The sequence below is a fragment of the Paroedura picta genome, chromosome 9 (genome assembly GCF_049243985.1).
Source record: "Paroedura picta isolate Pp20150507F chromosome 9, Ppicta_v3.0, whole genome shotgun sequence".
Classification (NCBI taxonomy): domain Eukaryota; kingdom Metazoa; phylum Chordata; class Lepidosauria; order Squamata; family Gekkonidae; genus Paroedura; species Paroedura picta.
The window spans coordinates 41,492,916-41,511,536 of NC_135377.1; the positions used below are offsets into that span (position 1 = coordinate 41,492,916).

Sequence of the window (18,621 nt, forward strand, 5' to 3'; positions counted from 1 at the left end):
GAAACAAATATGCAAATACTGTGATCTTAAACTTCAGAATTATGTTTAATTATAAATGTTAGTAATTTTAGAGAATAAGCTGAGTTCTTACAATTGCCATTACTTACCATTCTACTCACAAATTATTCTGTATTATGGGTTTTATTGTGCACCACTTTGAGCTAGCAGATCTGGGATTGGCGGTTAATGCATTAAAAATAATAACAATAACAACAACAATAATAATATCTTGAATGTATTATTCTGCTAATTTTCTCATTACCATCTCCTAACTGAGAGTCCTGTCGAGTATCTTGACAGTTGATAGTCTCTGTTGTCAGATAAACTTGACAAGTTCCAACATGAATAGTTAATGTGCAAGTTTGCTTTAGATGGGCAGAGTTTCAGTACATTGAAGCTGTAGTGATAAAATAGTGACCAAGTAGGCTAGGGAGAAGCTGGAAACCTGACAGGTAGTGGCAACTGGCTGAGTTATCTTGTTGGTTCAATTGTATCCATTTTACAATGTTAGTGGCTGTAATTGGGTTGTAGTTTTATATACAAGTTTAGATATTTAATAGCACTCTCGTAGCTACAAAAGTATCCCAAATGATGCAGGCATAGAGAAGGGAAATCTAAACTGCTCTATAGATAAGGAAATGTTTTCTTTTTCAGTTTGGTATACGTTTTTTAATAGTATGAATTAGAGGGGAGTGATAGGAATACAATATGTTATATACAAGATAACAAATTTCTGTTGTAGAATAACCTGGGATCCAAAGAGCTGTGAGTTCTTCTGGCCTCCTCATATGTACAAACAAACAAACAGGTCTTGAAGGTCAGGGGTCTTTTGGGAAGGGTATGGGTTGTGGTGTAGTGAACTAAGTCCCAAGTGCACAAGTCATGAAAATAGTGGTTTGGTTCTTCTGTGAAAAAAGCAAGAGTACAGCAGCACCTTAAAGACGAACAAAGAAAGACTGGACTCTCTGCCCCAAACACCAATCGGCTCAGAATATCAGCTAAACTATCGTCCCTCCTATCACCCATGTTTGCACCACCTTTCTCAGCAGAGAGCTTTTGTTTAATTGAATTATTGTTGTTTAAGTTACTCATCCTGAGCCTTCAGGGAAGGGCAGCTTATCAATAAAATTTTATTATTTTACAATTTGTGGCAAGGTATGAGCTTTCATGAATTAGTATCTGAATTAGTGAGCAGTGACTCAGCAAGGTTCATACTCCACCACATTTTTTTTTGTTCTTTAAGGTGCTACTGGATTCTTGCTCTTTTGTACTGCTACAGATAGACTATCTTGATCATTGAGTGGGTGGAAGAACATCTTTGGATGCAAACTAATTCTTGTTTTCAATGTTTAATTCAATGTGTAATGGATTGCATAATTTGTTTTTCAGTAGATGGTTTATCAAATAACTTTAAGACTCACCCACTCCAGTTGGATCATACTAGTGACAGTGGCTGCTTTGATGGCACTGATTATCTAAAATCAAACGCATCACTGCATGAATCAAAGAAGTTAAATACTGGGATACCACATGGCATGTGTTTGACACTCACAGATCATGATCGAATTCGACAGTTCATTCAGGAATTCACATTTAGGGGACTTTTGCCACATATAGAGAAAACAATAAGGCAGCTTAATGACCAGGTAAGTCTTTCTCCCTCTAAACTTGAGAGTTACCTTATATGTCATCAGTGCAAAAGAGATTCAGGAGCAGATCTCAATATCTATAATACCCATTCTTATTTGCTTTGATGCAATGCCCACTGAGTTGAAGTCTTACTGTTTCAGATACTAAGGTTTCAGATACTAAGCAGGTTCAGCTCTGGTCAGTATTTGGAGGGGAAGACCACAATAGAAGTCTTGATGCAGAGCCAGGCAGTGGCTAATCACCTCTGAACATCTTTTCCTGGAAACCCCCATGGGGTTGCTATAAGTCGGCTGTGACTTGATGGCAACAAAAGTGTAGTATTCAAGACCATAATAACGATACTGCCATTTTGTGCTGGAATCAGATGGCAGTATATGTTGTGCCATGTGTGCAATGGGGCTTTCTGAGAGTACATAGGATCTCAGCCCTTGCCATGCTTATGTCTCATGGGTTAAAATTCTGCTATCTCTCATTACAAAAACCGTCATAAAACAAAATATTCTTCTGCACATCTTTGAACTGAAATCATGTTGTTTAATTACATTGTGGGGGGAATCCTGCTGTAAGCCACTTGTGCATCATCATAATCATCAACCCATATAAAAAGCTTACCATCCTTCCGACGATGTGTCAGCCCTCTGATTAACCCTCAGTGGGATGGCACTCCTCCACTGAGGGCCAATCAGATGCTCTTCTCCCCCTGCATCCTCCTCCCCTGTGCCATTTCACAAACAGCTGGCAGGAGGTGAGCCACAGAGCTGGGGAAGGATGAGCTGGGGGAAAATGAAGGAGGCTGGCTTCTCATCCTCCTGGCTGCCAGATGGTTACAGAGGGCCACCCTCCTGGGCTCCTGGTGTAGCCCTTCCCGCCTTTCTGGCTGGCCACAGTCTGCCACACTGGCCCGGATGGCTCACCTTGTTAGCTGGGCTGCCCTGCCTTTCTTTGACCTGTTTTTTAAAAGGGTGTTGCCCCTAGTAGAATTAATAAAACATGCCTGCAATTGTTCAAGATTAGTTACTGTATAACAATTGAAGCTTTATTTAGCATCACGTTTACTAATTAACTCATTTGTAGTAGAAGACTAAACTGTGATGAAAAGTAAAACAGATTCTAAATTTCATTTTAACATTTTAAGATATCTAGTTCACTTGCTATAACTTAATAGAAACGACAGAATTCTTTGCAGTTCTGTCAGTCCTAGTAGTGCTTTTTATTTTGTTGTCATGGTATGTTCATTATATGGAGAGACATACAGCTCAGAATTCAACTAATGAACAAATAAACTCACTGCCTTTTAAGAGCCGCAATAAATCCTCCAATTCTTTCTGGTATATTTGGAGGAGGAGATTTTTTTTGGGGGGGGTGGAGGTGTTTTACACATTTCTGTAATAGAGAAATCCTGGAATTGAGACTGCTGGATTAGCAGCTTGGGTTTATAAATGACGATTTTAATATTGCCATTCTAAATATTATTTATTGTGGGCCCAATTTCGAGTGAAGTAATACAGAGATAGGATTCATCCAAGGAATTTACTTCTGTTAATGAGCTTTATCAGAGATGCTGTGGTCATTTCCAACAGAGTCATTTTCCCCCACCCTTTTTCACCAAGACCCATTATGCACGGGGGTTTTAGCGCACATTCGGGGTGGAATGGCGGCGACTAAAATCACCGATAACGCACGGAGCCGGCTGCAACCGGCCGCAGCTTCGGTGCATGCCGCCGAAAAAGCCGCGTCAGTGAAACGCGGAAGAAAGCGCAGCTTCCGGGTGAAAGGGGCGCAACCAGAAGCGGCGCCCGGATCGCCGCGTGCATAATCGGTTACTCTGGGTTTTGCCACCGTCGCGCCCCGCCCCGTACATAACCGGTATGCGTCGCGTCTTCCCCCTCCGCGTTTTCCATGTGACCCGAAATCGCTGTTTCGGCGGCCGTGCATAATGGGCCCATGTGATCTTCCTCAGAGGTTGGGTTTTTTTTTTAAATGTAGGGAAGCTTAAGACAGGTGATGCTGGTTGGTAAAGCAGAGAAGTTAGTAGTGCCTTTGCTTCTTGGAGAGGGATATAGGGCTGCTTTGTGCTTTCATGAATAGTAGAATGACTACAAGCAGGCATTAGATAGATAGATTGATAGATTGAGCTGATTTTTCCTCCCTTAATTGTCTGGTTTTAAATTTGAATTATTTACTATCACTGAAGTCATTAGAGTCGAGACATCTCAGTGCTGCCACTATAGCACTGAAATGCTATATTGGCTTAACACTATAACACTAAATTTGGAACATAAAAAAAAGGTCTGCAGAAGATCATGCAGCAAAAAAGGGGGGAAAGAGCACACCACAGCAATTCAGATGTACAACGAAGGGTTAGAAAACAGAAGAAGGCAGTTTCCCTCAAAAGCGGCTCAGCCACACTTTGCTAATTTGAAGCAAGCTGGTTTGTATGAACAGGTAAATTCTGCTAGCAGCCAGTTACTAAAATTGGTCTGTCTGAAATGACAGCAAAAAATCCATTAGCAACCAGTCACTAAACCAGAAGGCCAATATCTGCTGTGCCTGCTTCTCCTCGTTTCCTCATCTGAACGCTGCTTCTAGCTAGTTTTTTCTACTTAAACTGATTCAGATAGTTTGTTCTTCTCTAAAGAAATTCAGTTTTCTAAATTTCAAATACTAAGGGAAAACTGGCATAAAATGTTCTTTAGGTGGCATATTCCCTACTTATTAAACCCAAAGTCATAGCAAAAGCACATAAAGACTATAAAGGGAAGTGCTAGAAATGTTAGAATACAAATAACATTTTATTTTATGTGGTGGACATGAAATGATGTAAGATAATATTGGTTAGAGATACATGAAGAAATGCAAAAGAGATTTAAACTTGTTTGTGATGGATCTGAAAAATATGCTATTAAATATCTTACCAAGCAATATTGCAAAACCAATTTGGCAATACTGTAATTTTGCATTTTATTATTTTTCAGTTAATATCCAGGAAAGGTCTGAGTCGGTCATTGTTTTCAGCAACCAAAAAATGGTTTAGTGGCGGTAAAGTTCCAGAGAAAAGTATAAATGAATTGAAAAGTACTTCTGGTTTGTTGTAAGTAAATCTAAAAATATACAACCTATTCGACTTTTATTAGATTTTGTTTTTTAAATGTGTGCTTTCTTGTGAGGACTTCAGTTACTTGTTTTTAATTCATTCTAGCTTTTTTGAAGAAAGGCTGTTTACTCCCTCCTAGTTTTAATCATGTTTTGTTGTTATGCTGCCTTTTCTTTATGAAGCACACTAGCATTAATATTTATCTGTCCTCCCAATAATGCTGTTACACTAAGAGAGAAATTTGATCCTAAGTCTCCCCAGTCCTAATCTGACACATTACCAATTACACTATATTAATCTATTACTATTACTATTATTATTAAATTTATTTCCTGCCACTCCCAAGACCGACTCATTGCGGGTTACGAAGTGTCTGATAAAAACCCCATGAAAAACAGGACAAATCATAGAACAAAACAAACCATAGAACAAAACCTCTAGTGAGGGGTGGAAAGAGGGGCAAGAATGACTAACACCAGTGGGGACCCCAACCCAATCTTCCACACTGTCCTGGCCTCAACCATAGACCTAATGGAAGAGCTGTGTTTTGCAGGCCCTGTGGGATGCCAGAAGCTCCCGCAGGGTCCACAACTCTTCTGGGAGCTCATTCCATCAGGTAGGGGCCAGGACCGAGAAGGTGAGGACCCTCGCAGCTGCATTTTTTACCAGCTGCATATTTGATCAAATCCACAATGGAAATTATTTCATTATAGTTGCAAAATTGGTAGTCATATTGTGTTGGATCCTATAGATCCATTCCACAAAAGAAATATATATTTCTTTGATGGGAGAAGCATTCCACAGATGTAAAAAGAGCAAAAATTAAGGACTCCTTCTGCCAGAGCATCATTAATGGAATGAGTCTGCTGGATTCAACCTATTGTGCAAAAATAATGAAGAATTCCCTTCTATAGAAAATGGGTGGTGGTAATTCTACAGTGTGTTTAGTCTATTTGCCAGAGCGGGTATTAACTGTAAATTCATCTAATATCTCTGCTGCTGTTATTTTTCTTAAATGGACTTTCTTTGTATAATGCCAATAAAGGTTTATGTGCTTGGGTGGTAGTAATCACATTTTAAAGTTAATAGGCAGGTGGCAAAGCACATTTTGGATCAAATGTTTGTTAAGAGTCTAAAGCCAAATGGAGATCTGTTATTGGGTATCAGATCTGTGTATGTAAGCAGACCTCTGATTAAAAGATAGTGGGTTACAAACTGGGATAGCGCTTGTGTGATGGTTGTCAGGGGGAACACCTTTGGTTATTGTTCTAGTACAGTGGCAATTTGAAATAATAGCTTAATCATAAAAAGTCTTGCCCACAGTCTAACAGTAAGCTCCCAATATACAGCAAAAGTGATCTAACAAGTGATGTCTAGAAATAGTTCCCAAAAAGTTACCTCATCCAGGCAGGTGTCTGTTCCTTTACCTAAGTTCATTTGCTTTGAGTTATTAACATTTGCTAGAAGTGAATTATTAAAATCAATTATTCTTTTGGCTGATATGAAATCTGCAGGTGAAAGCTAAGCCTTCACCTCCCAACCATAGTGTTTCATAAAAAAAATATCTGCCAATAAAGTTGGTCTTTCCAAAAGAGCTATTTAATTTATTTATTTAGCAGTTTTTAAATGTCACCTCTCCGGACAACATGCCTAAAGTGGTTTACAAAATAAAACATTTGTTTTGCTCATGTTTGATTTTTATTAATTAAAATCCAGCATTAAGATCCAAGCCACAGGCTAAAAACATAGACTACTCAGCAGTTTAAGCTAACAGTTTTTTGCCAGTGGTTTTGGTATAAGAAAGAATTTGCTATCCAATATCAGATTCCTGCTCAGATCTAAGCTAGAATGTTAAACTAGGCTTTGGGAGACTCAAATGCATATCTCTGCTTGCCTTGAAACTCACTGGGAGATCTTGGGCCAGTAATTCCCCCATCCTAATTTATCCAGATTTTTATGAGGAGGAAAAGGCAAGAACCACTTGGAGGAAGGAAAAGTATATGTTAAATAAATATTTACACATCCGAAAAAAATGAGTGCTTCTAGTGTTTATTTTTACTTCATGGATTTGTTGACATCAAAAGGCCATTTATACCATGCATACTTGCCTATATTTAGAAGTTTATTTTACATACTTATTGTTTGTATTCAGCAGCCTACATTCCTTGATTTGTTTTGTTTTGTTTCTTTGTGTATGCCATTAATAGCATTTTACTTAGCTGGTTTGAAATGGCAGGTTTCAACCCTCCCTCTTCTCCCAACTTGCCACTGTGGAATATGTGGAATATTTTTGATTTTAAAAGAATATATGTAGAGCAGGATTGGAAGAACCCAAAGAACTGCTCAGACATTTTTTGAAGGGTGTATGATGTTCCCTCTTTTAGAGGCAAGATTGTCTCTCCATTTTTCTTTCCCTTTACTCACTGACCTGCCGTAGTGATGTGTTTTCTTCTTTGCTGAAGAAATTTGGTTCTTCGATCCTGTCACATCAGAATATTTTGGCCGTTGACTCAGCTCAGGAACCTGAGGGGGAAGGATCAGGACCTTGCTTCAACTTAAATGGCACTAGAGGTGTTTTAAAATTCAAACATAAGAAAATATTTTATTATACATAGAGGGGACATCAAGAGTTGAAATTTCTGAGGTGAAACCAGTACAGATAACTTTGTATTGATTTTACTTTAATCACAGATATCAGTTCTTATGTTTCTAATTAGAGTTTCTTAAGCTGTTAACAATTAAGTCTTTATGTTAAGTCTTTATGTTCCAGTGTTTTCTCCAAACACTACAACACACTTTCTTTGAGTAGTCTCTAATTTTTTCAGTGTCTAGAAGGTTGCTATGCTCTTTTCAGTTCCCTTCTCTTGAAATACCAGTACTCATTTTGAGTTTTTAACTGATGCTCTCTAAAGGCAGTTTCTAACTACACCAGACTGGAGATCTCTGTACTCTTCAGAGCAAACTCCCTGTTTAACTTGGTAGGGAATTTTCTTCCTTCTCTAGAAGATCTATCTCTTTTCCTTGGCCTAAATGGGAGTCTCCATTTAACTACCTACTCGTCCTTGCCAACTTTCCCCAGTTCTCCTATTTATGTTGAACTTCTTTTAATCAGGGCTGAATTCCAAAACTATCAGTATTCGACTGTTCTATGCTTGGGCTGAAATCAGACTGAATTCTTCTCAGCAGCCAGTCTTTCTCTGCTCAGCTGATGCTAATCAATCAGATTCTTGAAACATCCTGTCTTCTGTTTCTGTGAAGAATTAACCCTTCACAGCCCTTCAGCTGTTTGTACAGCACTTCGTACTTTTTAAAAAGTGCAATTTGTCATAGGGTACCTTTGCTATTGAGGGAAACTGAAACCATATACAGGTGGCTGGTGATAATATAAGCCCTGTTGTAGAGTAGAGCAGAGAAGTAAGAGGAGGAACCCAGAAAAATCCTGAATGAAAGGGAGATTTGACATTTTGTAACCATTTCCCCTGCTTCTCTCTCTCTGTGTGTGTGTGTGTATTTTTACAGAATTTTTATTTTATTTTCCAAAACTAAAGATAAAACAGTACGAATAGTATACATTATTAATACAGAAAAAGGTAGGTTATGCTCTTCATTTGATACACTTAATTCCCCATTTCAGTCCCCTTTTAAATTATTTTCTTAAGTAATTTAGATAAGGGCCCCATTGTTCTTGAAACGCCTCTTCTGTTTTTCCATTAACTATCAGTGTCAGTTTGGCCATCTTAGCAAAGTCCACTTGTTTGTTCAACCAGTCTTCTATCGAAGGTAGTTCCTGCGTTTTCCATTTCTTGACCAATACTAGTCTTGCTGCCGTAGTCGTGTAGAAGAATAAACTTTGTGTATGAGCTGGGAGGCACTGCGGAGGTATACTTAGTAACATAGATTCAGCTTTCATAGGAAATCTAAGACCCCATGCTTCTGTGTTTTAAGAGTAGTACAGGGATTCACAACCTTTTTGAGGGTGGAGGTGCAACAACAAAATGGCTGTCGGAGGAGGCAAAACCATACACGGGGAAAGAAGGTTAATTTAAAAAATACCCTAAGAAAATGGAATCAGAGAATAAAACTAGCGCTGTGGTGGTAGCTGCTGCTGAAACTATATTAATTTGCATAGCTAATGAGAAATGACCCTATCCACTGTCTGAAAACACTTGGTGGGCATCAAGTAAAGTCTTGGCAGGCACCTTGGTTCCAGTAGGCACAACAATTGGGGGCCTTGGACTGGTGGTTGTTGGAAGCAGAACATTAGTAGCTGAGCCAAAGTCTAGTGCTTATTAATAGAGGTGTAGAATTCCTCTCAAGGTATGCTTATATGTTAGTGTATATATGTTATATTAACAGGTATCCTCTGGAAGCACCAGAACTTCAGATCAGGAAAATGGCAGATTTATGTTTCCTGGTACAACACTATGAACTGGCATATAGTTGCTATCATACAGCAAAGAAAGACTTTTTGAATGATCAAGCCATGCTTTATGCAGCTGGAGCACTGGTTGGTATATCAGCATTATTTTTTAAAATGAATACAATTGCTGGGGGGGAAATTAATTATCATTGTAGATTATTGGAATTTTCTGACAAAATACTGATGTTGCATAAAACTATATATTATGTATAGTTTTATTATGCTTTTTGCATACAATTAGAGGACTTCTGGGTCTGTGAGGAAGACTGGAGTGGGTGGGAGGAGAGAGACAGTCTTAATTCTTTCCCTACAAAACAGCTTCTTGGGGGAAAAAATGCTCAATAGCACATATATTCTTCACAAAATTAGTTGACATAATAGTAATATGTGTGTGTGTGACCTGTGTAGCAAACATAATGTTGGTTGTAACTACTTATTTCATAGGAAATGGCAGCTGTATCTGCTTTCCTGCAGCCAGGAGCACCTAGGCCATACCCTGCTCATTACATGGATACTGCCATTCAAACCTACAGAGATATATGCAAGTAGGTGGTTATTTATGTTCAGTTCTTGCTGGCTGAGGCTTTGTTTTAACTTTTCATTGCATGGCTGGTAATATATGATCATGCTGTGTAATATTTGGCTATGTTTTGTTTAAACAATGATTCTAGCTACCTAGGCAAAAAAGTCTGTGTATTCCTCAGGGTAAGTAGTTACTTGTTAGCCTTCCAAACACCAAGGGCAAATATATATTCTAATCAGAGGTAGTCAATCTGTGGTCCTCCAGATGTTCATGGACTACAATTCCCATGAGCCCCTTCAGCCAAATGCTGGAAGGGACTCATGGGAATTGTAGTCCATGGACATCTGGAGAACCACAGGTTGACTACCCCTATTCTAAATGAACATAATTCTTTTTCACAATGAATTCTGTGTTGTACTTCTATAAAAGAAGAAATGCAGTTAAAGTACTTGATTATCCAGAATGTTGAGTTAACTTGCATCTCCCAAAAGGGGGGATCCCTTCATACCTACGGCTCTGCACCCTCCTCTGCATCCGGCCAGTTTGGTGCCTGCAGCACTTGCTGGGCTTCTGATGGCTGGCATGGACAGCTGACTGTTCTCAGGTGCTTCATTCCTAGTCTGCCTGCTCTGCTGGAAGGTCCTCCTGTACTGGTTGCCTGGGATGGCTCCGTGACTCAGGGTGGAGGGGGAAGGATCCTGCCAAGTTTGGGGGCTATTGCCATAGCATGCCCAATAAGAACAGGGTTTCTGTGCATCCCTCTCGGTAAGCAGTGGAGCAGAGCAATAAGATTTGGAACATTTGATTAACCAGCAATTCCCGTTCCCATGAATGCTGGATAATAATGCTTTTCATCTTAGTGGCTTCTACGCAGGCACACAATGTATGCATTTAGATTCATGTATCAGATTTGCATGGCTCTGTATAGCAAGACAGCAGCTAAGTTTGTATGATACAATGTTCATTCATTTTCTTCCCACCCAAATCCTAAAAACAATGGGGCCACTAAAAGTGTGCTATAGCAATGCCATTATGTAACTAAGGAGGACCAGTTCACATACTGATCACATACTGAAACATACAGAGAGGCGTAACTGGGCTTAAATTCCATGTCTTCTAGGAACATGATGCTGGCTGAGAGGTGTGTGCTGCTTAGTGCTGAAATATTAAAAAGCCAAAGCAAATACTCAGAGGCAGCTGCTCTCCTGATACGTTTAACCACTGAGGTACATCAGATACTATTATCTGTTTTCTGTTGAAAAAATAGTATTTAATTAAAAAAAACAAGTTTCTAGGTAGAAAAGTGGAATACTGTCTGGAAGAAAGGCTTATTGCATGTTTGGTACTAATTCTCAGGATTTCTGTATCTTTTTGTAGAAAGCTATGTATCTTTATGTACTTTCTCACTGGCTGCATTTTAAATATCACATATGTGTATTCTGGAAGAAATCTGTCAGCCTAAAGTATATTTTTTTAGCAAGATACAGTTAAGCATTTCTTGTTTGGGAGAGAGAACATATGCATATATAGTATGAAGGCAAGATATTCACAGTATAAGTACTGGGGGATCGGGAACGGGCCAACATAGGTTGAAGATTTGTTACCCTCACTGTTTCTCATTTATTTTAAAATCACCTCTAGTGTCAAATATTAACCAGATGTTCCAAAATGAAAAACAAATATCTATGTATATCAAGATATTCTTTCTGTTGCAGTTAAATAAAGTCAGATAATTCTTCAGGTAGCCTTGCAGTTGCAATTATTTGCATTGCAATCATATTACTTATGTGAGAGTATTATATGTAGGTCACAAAAATATCTTGGCCTTATATCAGAAGAATTTGACATACGTGCGAAAAGAATTATAATTTAGTGAGGTTGTATGATATATTGGAAAGATGTAGATCAGGTGTCCTTGGCAAATTCAGAATTATAGCTCAATATTAGTTTGTGATGTTCAGTCCTTGTTATTCTCCCATCTCTCTTTTTTTGTTCTTTAATTGAAATGTCTTGAAGCTTACTCTTGTTTTTTAATTTTTCTGTTGAAAAATGGCAGCAGAGCGCTTGGATGGGAATGGTGAGTGATAGAAATATCAGCTTAAATAGCTGGAAGGCTAGGTAGCGCTGAAACTTGTCACTCATGTGTATCAACTTACTTTGACACCATTTAAAGTAGAATATATACTCTGGATTTGTATGATTCTTTACTCTGGGCATCAAAATGTGTATGTATTTGAGAATAAACATCCTTTACTGAAAAATCGGTAAATGAAGCTCAGAAAGAACATTATTGCCTTTGCAATGTCTGATCACAGGTGTAACAGAAATTTCTTTGGAAGGCTGCTTTTTTGTCATTTTTGGCTTTGAACTAGGTTTTAATTGTTTCTGCAGTCATTTTCCATAGACAACAGATATAGCATACTTCCTGTGTTAACTCACATTATAACGTGGTGTTCAGAACAGTTCAAAATAAGTGAATCCCCTGCACTTTGTCATTTTTATTTTGAGAGGGTAACCGCTGAAAAAGGCAGACAGTGGCAAACCACCTCTGAATGTCTCTTGCCTTGAAAACCCTACAGCTGTGAGTTGATGCAAAAAAGCCATCACTGAGATAATTTCTGTAGTTCTGGTTTTGAACCAATACCTAGGTTACATATGAGGTTTGACCTTGGTGGTGAGTCCATTATAAATTCTTACAGGATAAATTAGATGTTCTAGCTGGTGAAGATTTCTAGAGAAGCTAGAATAACGGCATCAGTGACCGGAATCCTTCCATAGTTGTGGACTTTAGAGCTTTCTCTTATGATATTTTTGGGATTGTGAATATTACATGCTTCATTGCTGGTTTATTGGGCTTTTTATCACTCATTGTTTTCATTAGGATTCAGATCTTCGGAGTGCACTGTTGTTGGAGCAAGCTGCACATTGCTTTATAAATATGAAAAGTCCTATGGTTAGAAAATTTGCCTTTCATATGATACTGGCTGGACACCGGTATAGTAAAGCAGGACAGGTATGTCTTGATTGTGGGGTGGGGGGTGGGGGAAGGACCCACATTCTGTAATTTTCCATTTAGCTTGATTGCCTGCCTGAGGGGAGCAATTATAGAACTAACAGTTCATTCTCCTAATATGTTCAAAGAGATTATTTTAGCTCAGCCTTTGCTGTATGCTCAGTCCTACCAGTTTTCTATTTTTATTGCTACATCATCAATCTTACCTTGATTAATTTTTTAAAAATATATGTAAGTAGTTTGATACATTTCAGCAGTTACATTTATTTTTCCAGGATTTTTCAGTACTTGCTCTAGTTTTGGGAATGGCATACTTCATGCAGCTAAACAGTCAACTGAAGCTATTAAGGAAGCGGAAAAAACTCCTAAAATGATGTGACAGTTTGGCCCTGGTTAGTGAAGTGGATCAGGACTAAAGTGTTTTGCTGCTTTGAAGAATAAATGAAATTACATTCATTGTTTTACAGCAAGGCTAGCTAAATCTAATAGTAGGTTAAATCTATGTCCTAGTTGTAGGGTGATCCAGGGTGTAATTATTTCATTATTACTGTTTTAATTGGATTTTAGATAAAAATGTTTCATTAGTATAGAAGTACTAGTATTAAAGCCCATTTATAAAAATGGGCTGATGAAGGGCAGGGTAGAGGGATGGGCAAGCCGCGGCAGGTGCTTCCCGCGGGGCGGAGTTGTGGCGCGATGGGAGAACGGGGTGATGGAGGGAGAGCGGGTGTTACGGCGCAGGCGCGGAGGTCCAGGGCTGCGTTGTGGGGTCGGGTGGACAGCAGCCACTAGGACGCAGGCACGGAGATCCGCGCATGCGTGTAAGCGGCTGACATCGGGGCTGTAGCCACGGAGCCTTTGCAGGCCTCTGGGCTCGGGCCTGTATTTGAGTGGAGGAGATGGGCGTGGGAGCAGCGAAGGACCGTGAGTAGGGTCCAGGGAGAAGGCCGGGGGGGGGTTGGGAAAGGGGCGGGGGGTGGGAAAAGGGACGGCTGGGGTAACAGCAGGGGTGGGCAGTCTAGCTGCGCGCGGGCAGCTTAGGTGGTGTGGTGGGTGGCGGGGACAGGGGAGAGGCGACGGGCGGGGTGGGGAGTCGGCCGGGGAGGCTTGGGCGTTTTGGGGGGGGAAGTGTCGGGCGGTCTGTGTGCAGGATGTCCTTGGGGGCGGAGTGCGCGACGCTGGAGAGTATGCGGCGTCCCCCGGGAAGACTTGCTAGGGTGAAGGGTTCTTGGGGCTGGCACGGTGCGAGGCTCCGTCCGTGTTTGGGTGGCTTGGGGGTGTCTGGGGGGGAAAGGAGCAAGGCTTCCGCATCTTTGACGCGGCGTCCCTGCTCCTTTCCCCAGGGTGAAGAGCAGGCAAGGGCGAGGGAGGCCGCGTCTTTGATGCGGGCTGTGCCTAAGGGGAGGAGAATTCACCAGGAGGACTCACCACCTCAGAGGTCTTTTCCATCTGAGCGGCGACTCCCTTGGCGGGCGAGGTGAGGCCGGGCCAAGCGGCCAATGGGGAGCCGCGCAGAGCTTAGCCTCTTGAGTGCCACTCAGAGGGACCAATCAGGAGCTACGCGGCTCCTGATTGTTTTTTTTATCACGGACAGGGCCCGCCTTAACTCCTCCCCATTAGCCCTTAGGGCTTTATTTTATCCACTCCGCAGAAGTGGTTAAAGATAAGAAGGGGAATGTTGTAGGTCTAGAAAACTTAACAGGTTTACTAAAACATCAGTTTACGTGGGGTTCAAGCTATCAGATGCACTGGCCCACTAAATGTATTCTTCAGATCATCTGTTAGTGCATAACTTGCTGGAAAACTTTATTTGCTCTTCTGCTGCAACAGGCAAAACAGCTCCTACTGTAATTATATAGATTTCAACTTATGCCATATTTTAGCATATTAGAATGAAGTTACTTTCATTGAAATAGCAACTAGTTAATATTGTAAACATTGCACCCCCCACCCCAAGTTTTGAAGTTGTGTCACTTTCTTGTGGCATTCCATCCCTCCCCCCCCCCCCCCATCAATAATTTCAACTCCTTCTGAGATGCTGTAGGTTCACAGTGAGTACAGGAGTGATGAAGCTAGTGTAGAAATCCTATTCCCCAATCTTCCCCTCTAGGATTCTCTAGCTCTCAGCTATGATTAGCTGATTTCTTTCTTCTACCTGCCACATTTTTGTCAGTTGCTTTTCTGACAGGAATGTTTAGATTTGTTTGTTGTCAAATTATGCATGCTTGCAAAATCCCTTGTGTAGGTAGAGAGTTCTAGATTGCTTTTCGGTGCTTCCATTGTGTGACCTTTATTTATTTGTTTGTTTGTATTTTTATACCGCCCATTCTTTACAGCTTTGTCATCCACTCAGCCAACCACTTTACTGTTTGTTAGTGACCGTAACACAAAACATCTCCTTTGTATTGGAATTTTAATCTAAAGCTTTAACTACAGTGTTCTGTGGAATGATCTGTGATAGTATGTTTGAATTTATTTTACAGAAGAAGCACGCGTTGCGATGTTACTGCCAAGCCATGCAAGTTTATAAAGGAAAAGGATGGTCACTTGCGGAGGATCATATAAACTTCACTATTGGCCGCCAGTCTTTTACACTTCGACAACTTGAGAATGCTGTCTCGGCTTTCAGGCATATTTTGATCAATGATAGCAAACAAACTGCTTCTCAGCAAGGGGCCTTCCTTCGGGAATATCTTTATGTTTATAGGGTAAGATGCCAGTTTATCATCTCTAGAATTTTAACCTGTGAGTTAACTCTTTAATAAGTGTTCTGTAATATAGTCTTTGGAGCCTTGCTTGCATAGCTTTATTGATAAAATGAAATATCCTGTCTTTAAAAGTACAACTAGAATGCTGTAGTATTGGTTGCAGCATTTGTTATGAATGCTTATTCAGGTGCAGTTCAAAATGCTTTGATATCTACAGTGAGAAATCTCAATGGCACTTCATTCCCAATAATTAATATGAGCACAATCTGGGAGGAAGCTCTTTTTAGTAAGCATAATCCACTTCAGTAAAACTTGCACAGGAAAACGTTCAGTTGAATTGTGCCCCATGGGTAAAATCTGTCTGCTATGCTTATGTTAACTGAGAACCTCCTCTTGGAAATTGGCTGCTACAAGAAAGAAGAATTAAATTATATACTGGCAATTGTCATTCTCCTATCAGAGGCAGAATTGCACCTAACACTTTCCTGCTTGGCTCTCAAGTGCTAAATATGTACTCAGCAATGGGGACTGATATTCTGGGAAGGAAGATTTGTAAGCTACTTTGAGGACTTTATAGTAAAAAAAAAACATAACCCCAACCATGCCAGGATGTAAATCAAATACATAAAGTAGTTGTCCTCTTGTACTACTTCTGCAGGATAAGCAGAAGTGTCCTTCAGTGAAACTTTTATTTGAATTTAAAGAAGACTACAAATATACTGAAATTCTAATTTTACCTTTCTGTTCCAAAAGTTATAGGCTTATGTGAACACACCAAAAGCTGTGGTTAGGATAAAAAAATCACATTTATATGGCTAGGAATAGGCTTATCACTGCTGTGGGTGAATGCCTTTACATGTTACTTTGAAATATCTATGATGTATGCTTCTCTGCATTTCTTTTTAAAAGAACTTCAGTAGTTCATTGATGTTCCTGTATCTCTGCTCCCTATACTGCAAGATCAGGTTTTCTGTCATTCAATGCCAACTATTTGTTCTTAAGAAGTCTTTTCTTTACTCCAGAATGTTAGTCAGCTGTCATCTGATGAGCCATTACCACAGCTTCCTTTACCCTACATTAATAGCTCTGCAACGCGAGTTTTCTTTGGACATGATAGGCGGCCAGCTGAAGGTTAGTGTATATTTGGATTATTTTATTTAAGGTAATCAGTTAAATAAAATAGCATATAATAAACATAGTTCTGTATTCTCAGAGTGAATAAAACTTGAACTATATGAATCAGAACTTTTCCTTTCCATCAAAGTAAACTTTTACATCTCTGAAGCCTTGTTAATGAGTATGACATTTATTTATTTATTATTTATATACCGCCCTCCCCAAAGGCTCAGGGCCGTTTACATCAAACAGGAACAGTACTCATAACTCAGTTTATAGTAATACGGTAATAATAGCAACATTATGAACAATAGACATTGGGGAGAACAATAAGTAAACTCTTACTGATGGCCCAGTGGGATGGGTGAGTCTGCAGTGATGATTGCAGAAGGGAGGCTTGGGGGGCTGATTGGAAGTGGTGGTTCTGATTGAACTCAACCAAATGCCTTGTAGAGGAGGTCCCTTTTGCAGGCCCTGAGGAACTGTTCAAGTTCCATCAGGGCCCTGATCTCCTGCACCCTGATTGGCCCTATTCCAACTTGGACAGCCAGACATGTTCTACCCCCAGGTTGTTTCACAAATATATAGAAGAACCATGGATAAGGATGTGACAGTTTGAGCCTGGACATACAAATGCTTGCATATGTTATATAAAGTGAAATGTGATGATGTTGGTGTAGACGCAGATTTACAACCTGTGTCCATGGGATCACAGTGGGTCGGACATGACATCGCAACGAACAACAACAACAATCCTTAAGGAACAATTAAGGCATATGTGGAGGTTAAATTTCTGTGGCTTTAAATCTGTATAAATGTAGTTATATTTCTTCATTCTTATGCTCTTACTTAAATATTTAGCATTTTTTAGTCAGGTAAGTTGCTGAAATGTCTTTGAGTAGAAATCTTAATTTCTTTAAACATTCCTTTTTCTGGTCAAGTTTTTGTATGAAGCTGTTTAGAATATTATTTCCTGACTTTTTTGAAAAATGGTTAATGCATTGACTTTATTTTTAAAATTTAATGTTGGATAGGATTTGTAGTGTCATGCATGGTTTTCATCTAATGTGTTTTCATAGCATCTTCTCAAAGGTATAGCATTTTCTGAAGCAGTACCTGATGAGACACATGGGGCTATCACTAGAAGGCCAAATTATACATACACACAAACCCGTGCAGGCTCTTTGGATCCTGATCATTAAACTTGTGTCAAATCCCAATATGTGAAATTAACTCCTATAGTTATCTCCTTCGTCTCAGTAACCTGTTAATTCTCTGGCTTAGACTTTTGCTTTTCTGAAGTTCCTACTACTCTGTTTCTGCCAGTAATATAGTCTTTGTTCAGATACAGTGGCGACTTATGTTTGTTTCTATATTAATATATCAGTCAGCTGTGTGTTGTGGATTGTGGTTTACAGGTTCCTTTCAAACCAGGACTGAGACAGAGTTTGGAATCCCAATATGAGGAGTTTGCCATTTGCCACAAAAGTATATAATTAGGTTGCCATGGATGTGAAAATATGAAATATGAGAGCTTCAGTAGCCCCAAAGTTAGTTGGTTTTTTGTGATGCTGTTATGCCTAAATCATGCTGTAGCCTCTCCTAAAATGGGCACATCTAAGAATATGACAATCATGTTCCAATTTAAATGGTTATCAATTTTAATTTAGACATGATATAAGCAAGGATATAGAAACTGAACCTGTTTTTGTTTGGCATTCTGTAAGTGATTTTGTCTTTTTATATATTCATGACTAGGTGAAAAACAGGCAGCAACACACATAAGCCTTGACCAAGAATATGATTCTGAATATTCACAACAGTGGAAAGAGCTTGAAGAGCAAGTTGTGGCTGTAGCTAATAAAAGTGTCGCACTGTCAAATTTTCAGCCAACACAGTACTGTCTGAACAAATACTCAGATAATTCTAGATTTCCGCTTGGTGTGGTTGAAGGTAAAATTTGAATATACATTTGGAAAAGCAATCCATGGTATAGACATTGCTGAAATAAAGTTGCTATATAGAATATATCTGTAATTATAAAGTTCAGTTATGAATGACTTTTTTCACATCTTGTAAAAATGGTGCCTATAAGTG

At 39.5% G+C, this 18,621-nt stretch overlaps 1 protein-coding gene across 8 annotated transcripts in view; it reads left to right on the top strand.

Moving 5' to 3' along the window:
• The window catches only part of TRAPPC8 (trafficking protein particle complex subunit 8), a 61,355-nt gene that overhangs the window by 20,093 nt on the left and 22,641 nt on the right, over nucleotides 1-18,621 (top strand). For 3 of the 8 annotated variants that reach the window (XM_077352523.1, XM_077352528.1, XM_077352527.1), the window contains 10 exons: nucleotides 1,390-1,646; nucleotides 4,626-4,741; nucleotides 9,101-9,251; nucleotides 9,609-9,709; nucleotides 10,808-10,913; nucleotides 11,744-11,764; nucleotides 12,569-12,700; nucleotides 15,184-15,408; nucleotides 16,431-16,539; nucleotides 18,283-18,477. In XM_077352523.1, coding sequence (XP_077208638.1) covers nucleotides 1,390-1,646; nucleotides 4,626-4,741; nucleotides 9,101-9,251; nucleotides 9,609-9,709; nucleotides 10,808-10,913; nucleotides 11,744-11,764; nucleotides 12,569-12,700; nucleotides 15,184-15,408; nucleotides 16,431-16,539; nucleotides 18,283-18,477 — 1,413 coding nt within the window. The remainder of the gene's footprint in view (nucleotides 1-1,389; nucleotides 1,647-4,625; nucleotides 4,742-9,100; nucleotides 9,252-9,608; nucleotides 9,710-10,807; nucleotides 10,914-11,743; nucleotides 11,765-12,568; nucleotides 12,701-15,183; nucleotides 15,409-16,430; nucleotides 16,540-18,282; nucleotides 18,478-18,621) is intronic. The other 5 variants (XM_077352525.1, XM_077352529.1, XM_077352526.1 and 2 more) reach the window with 3 other exon arrangements.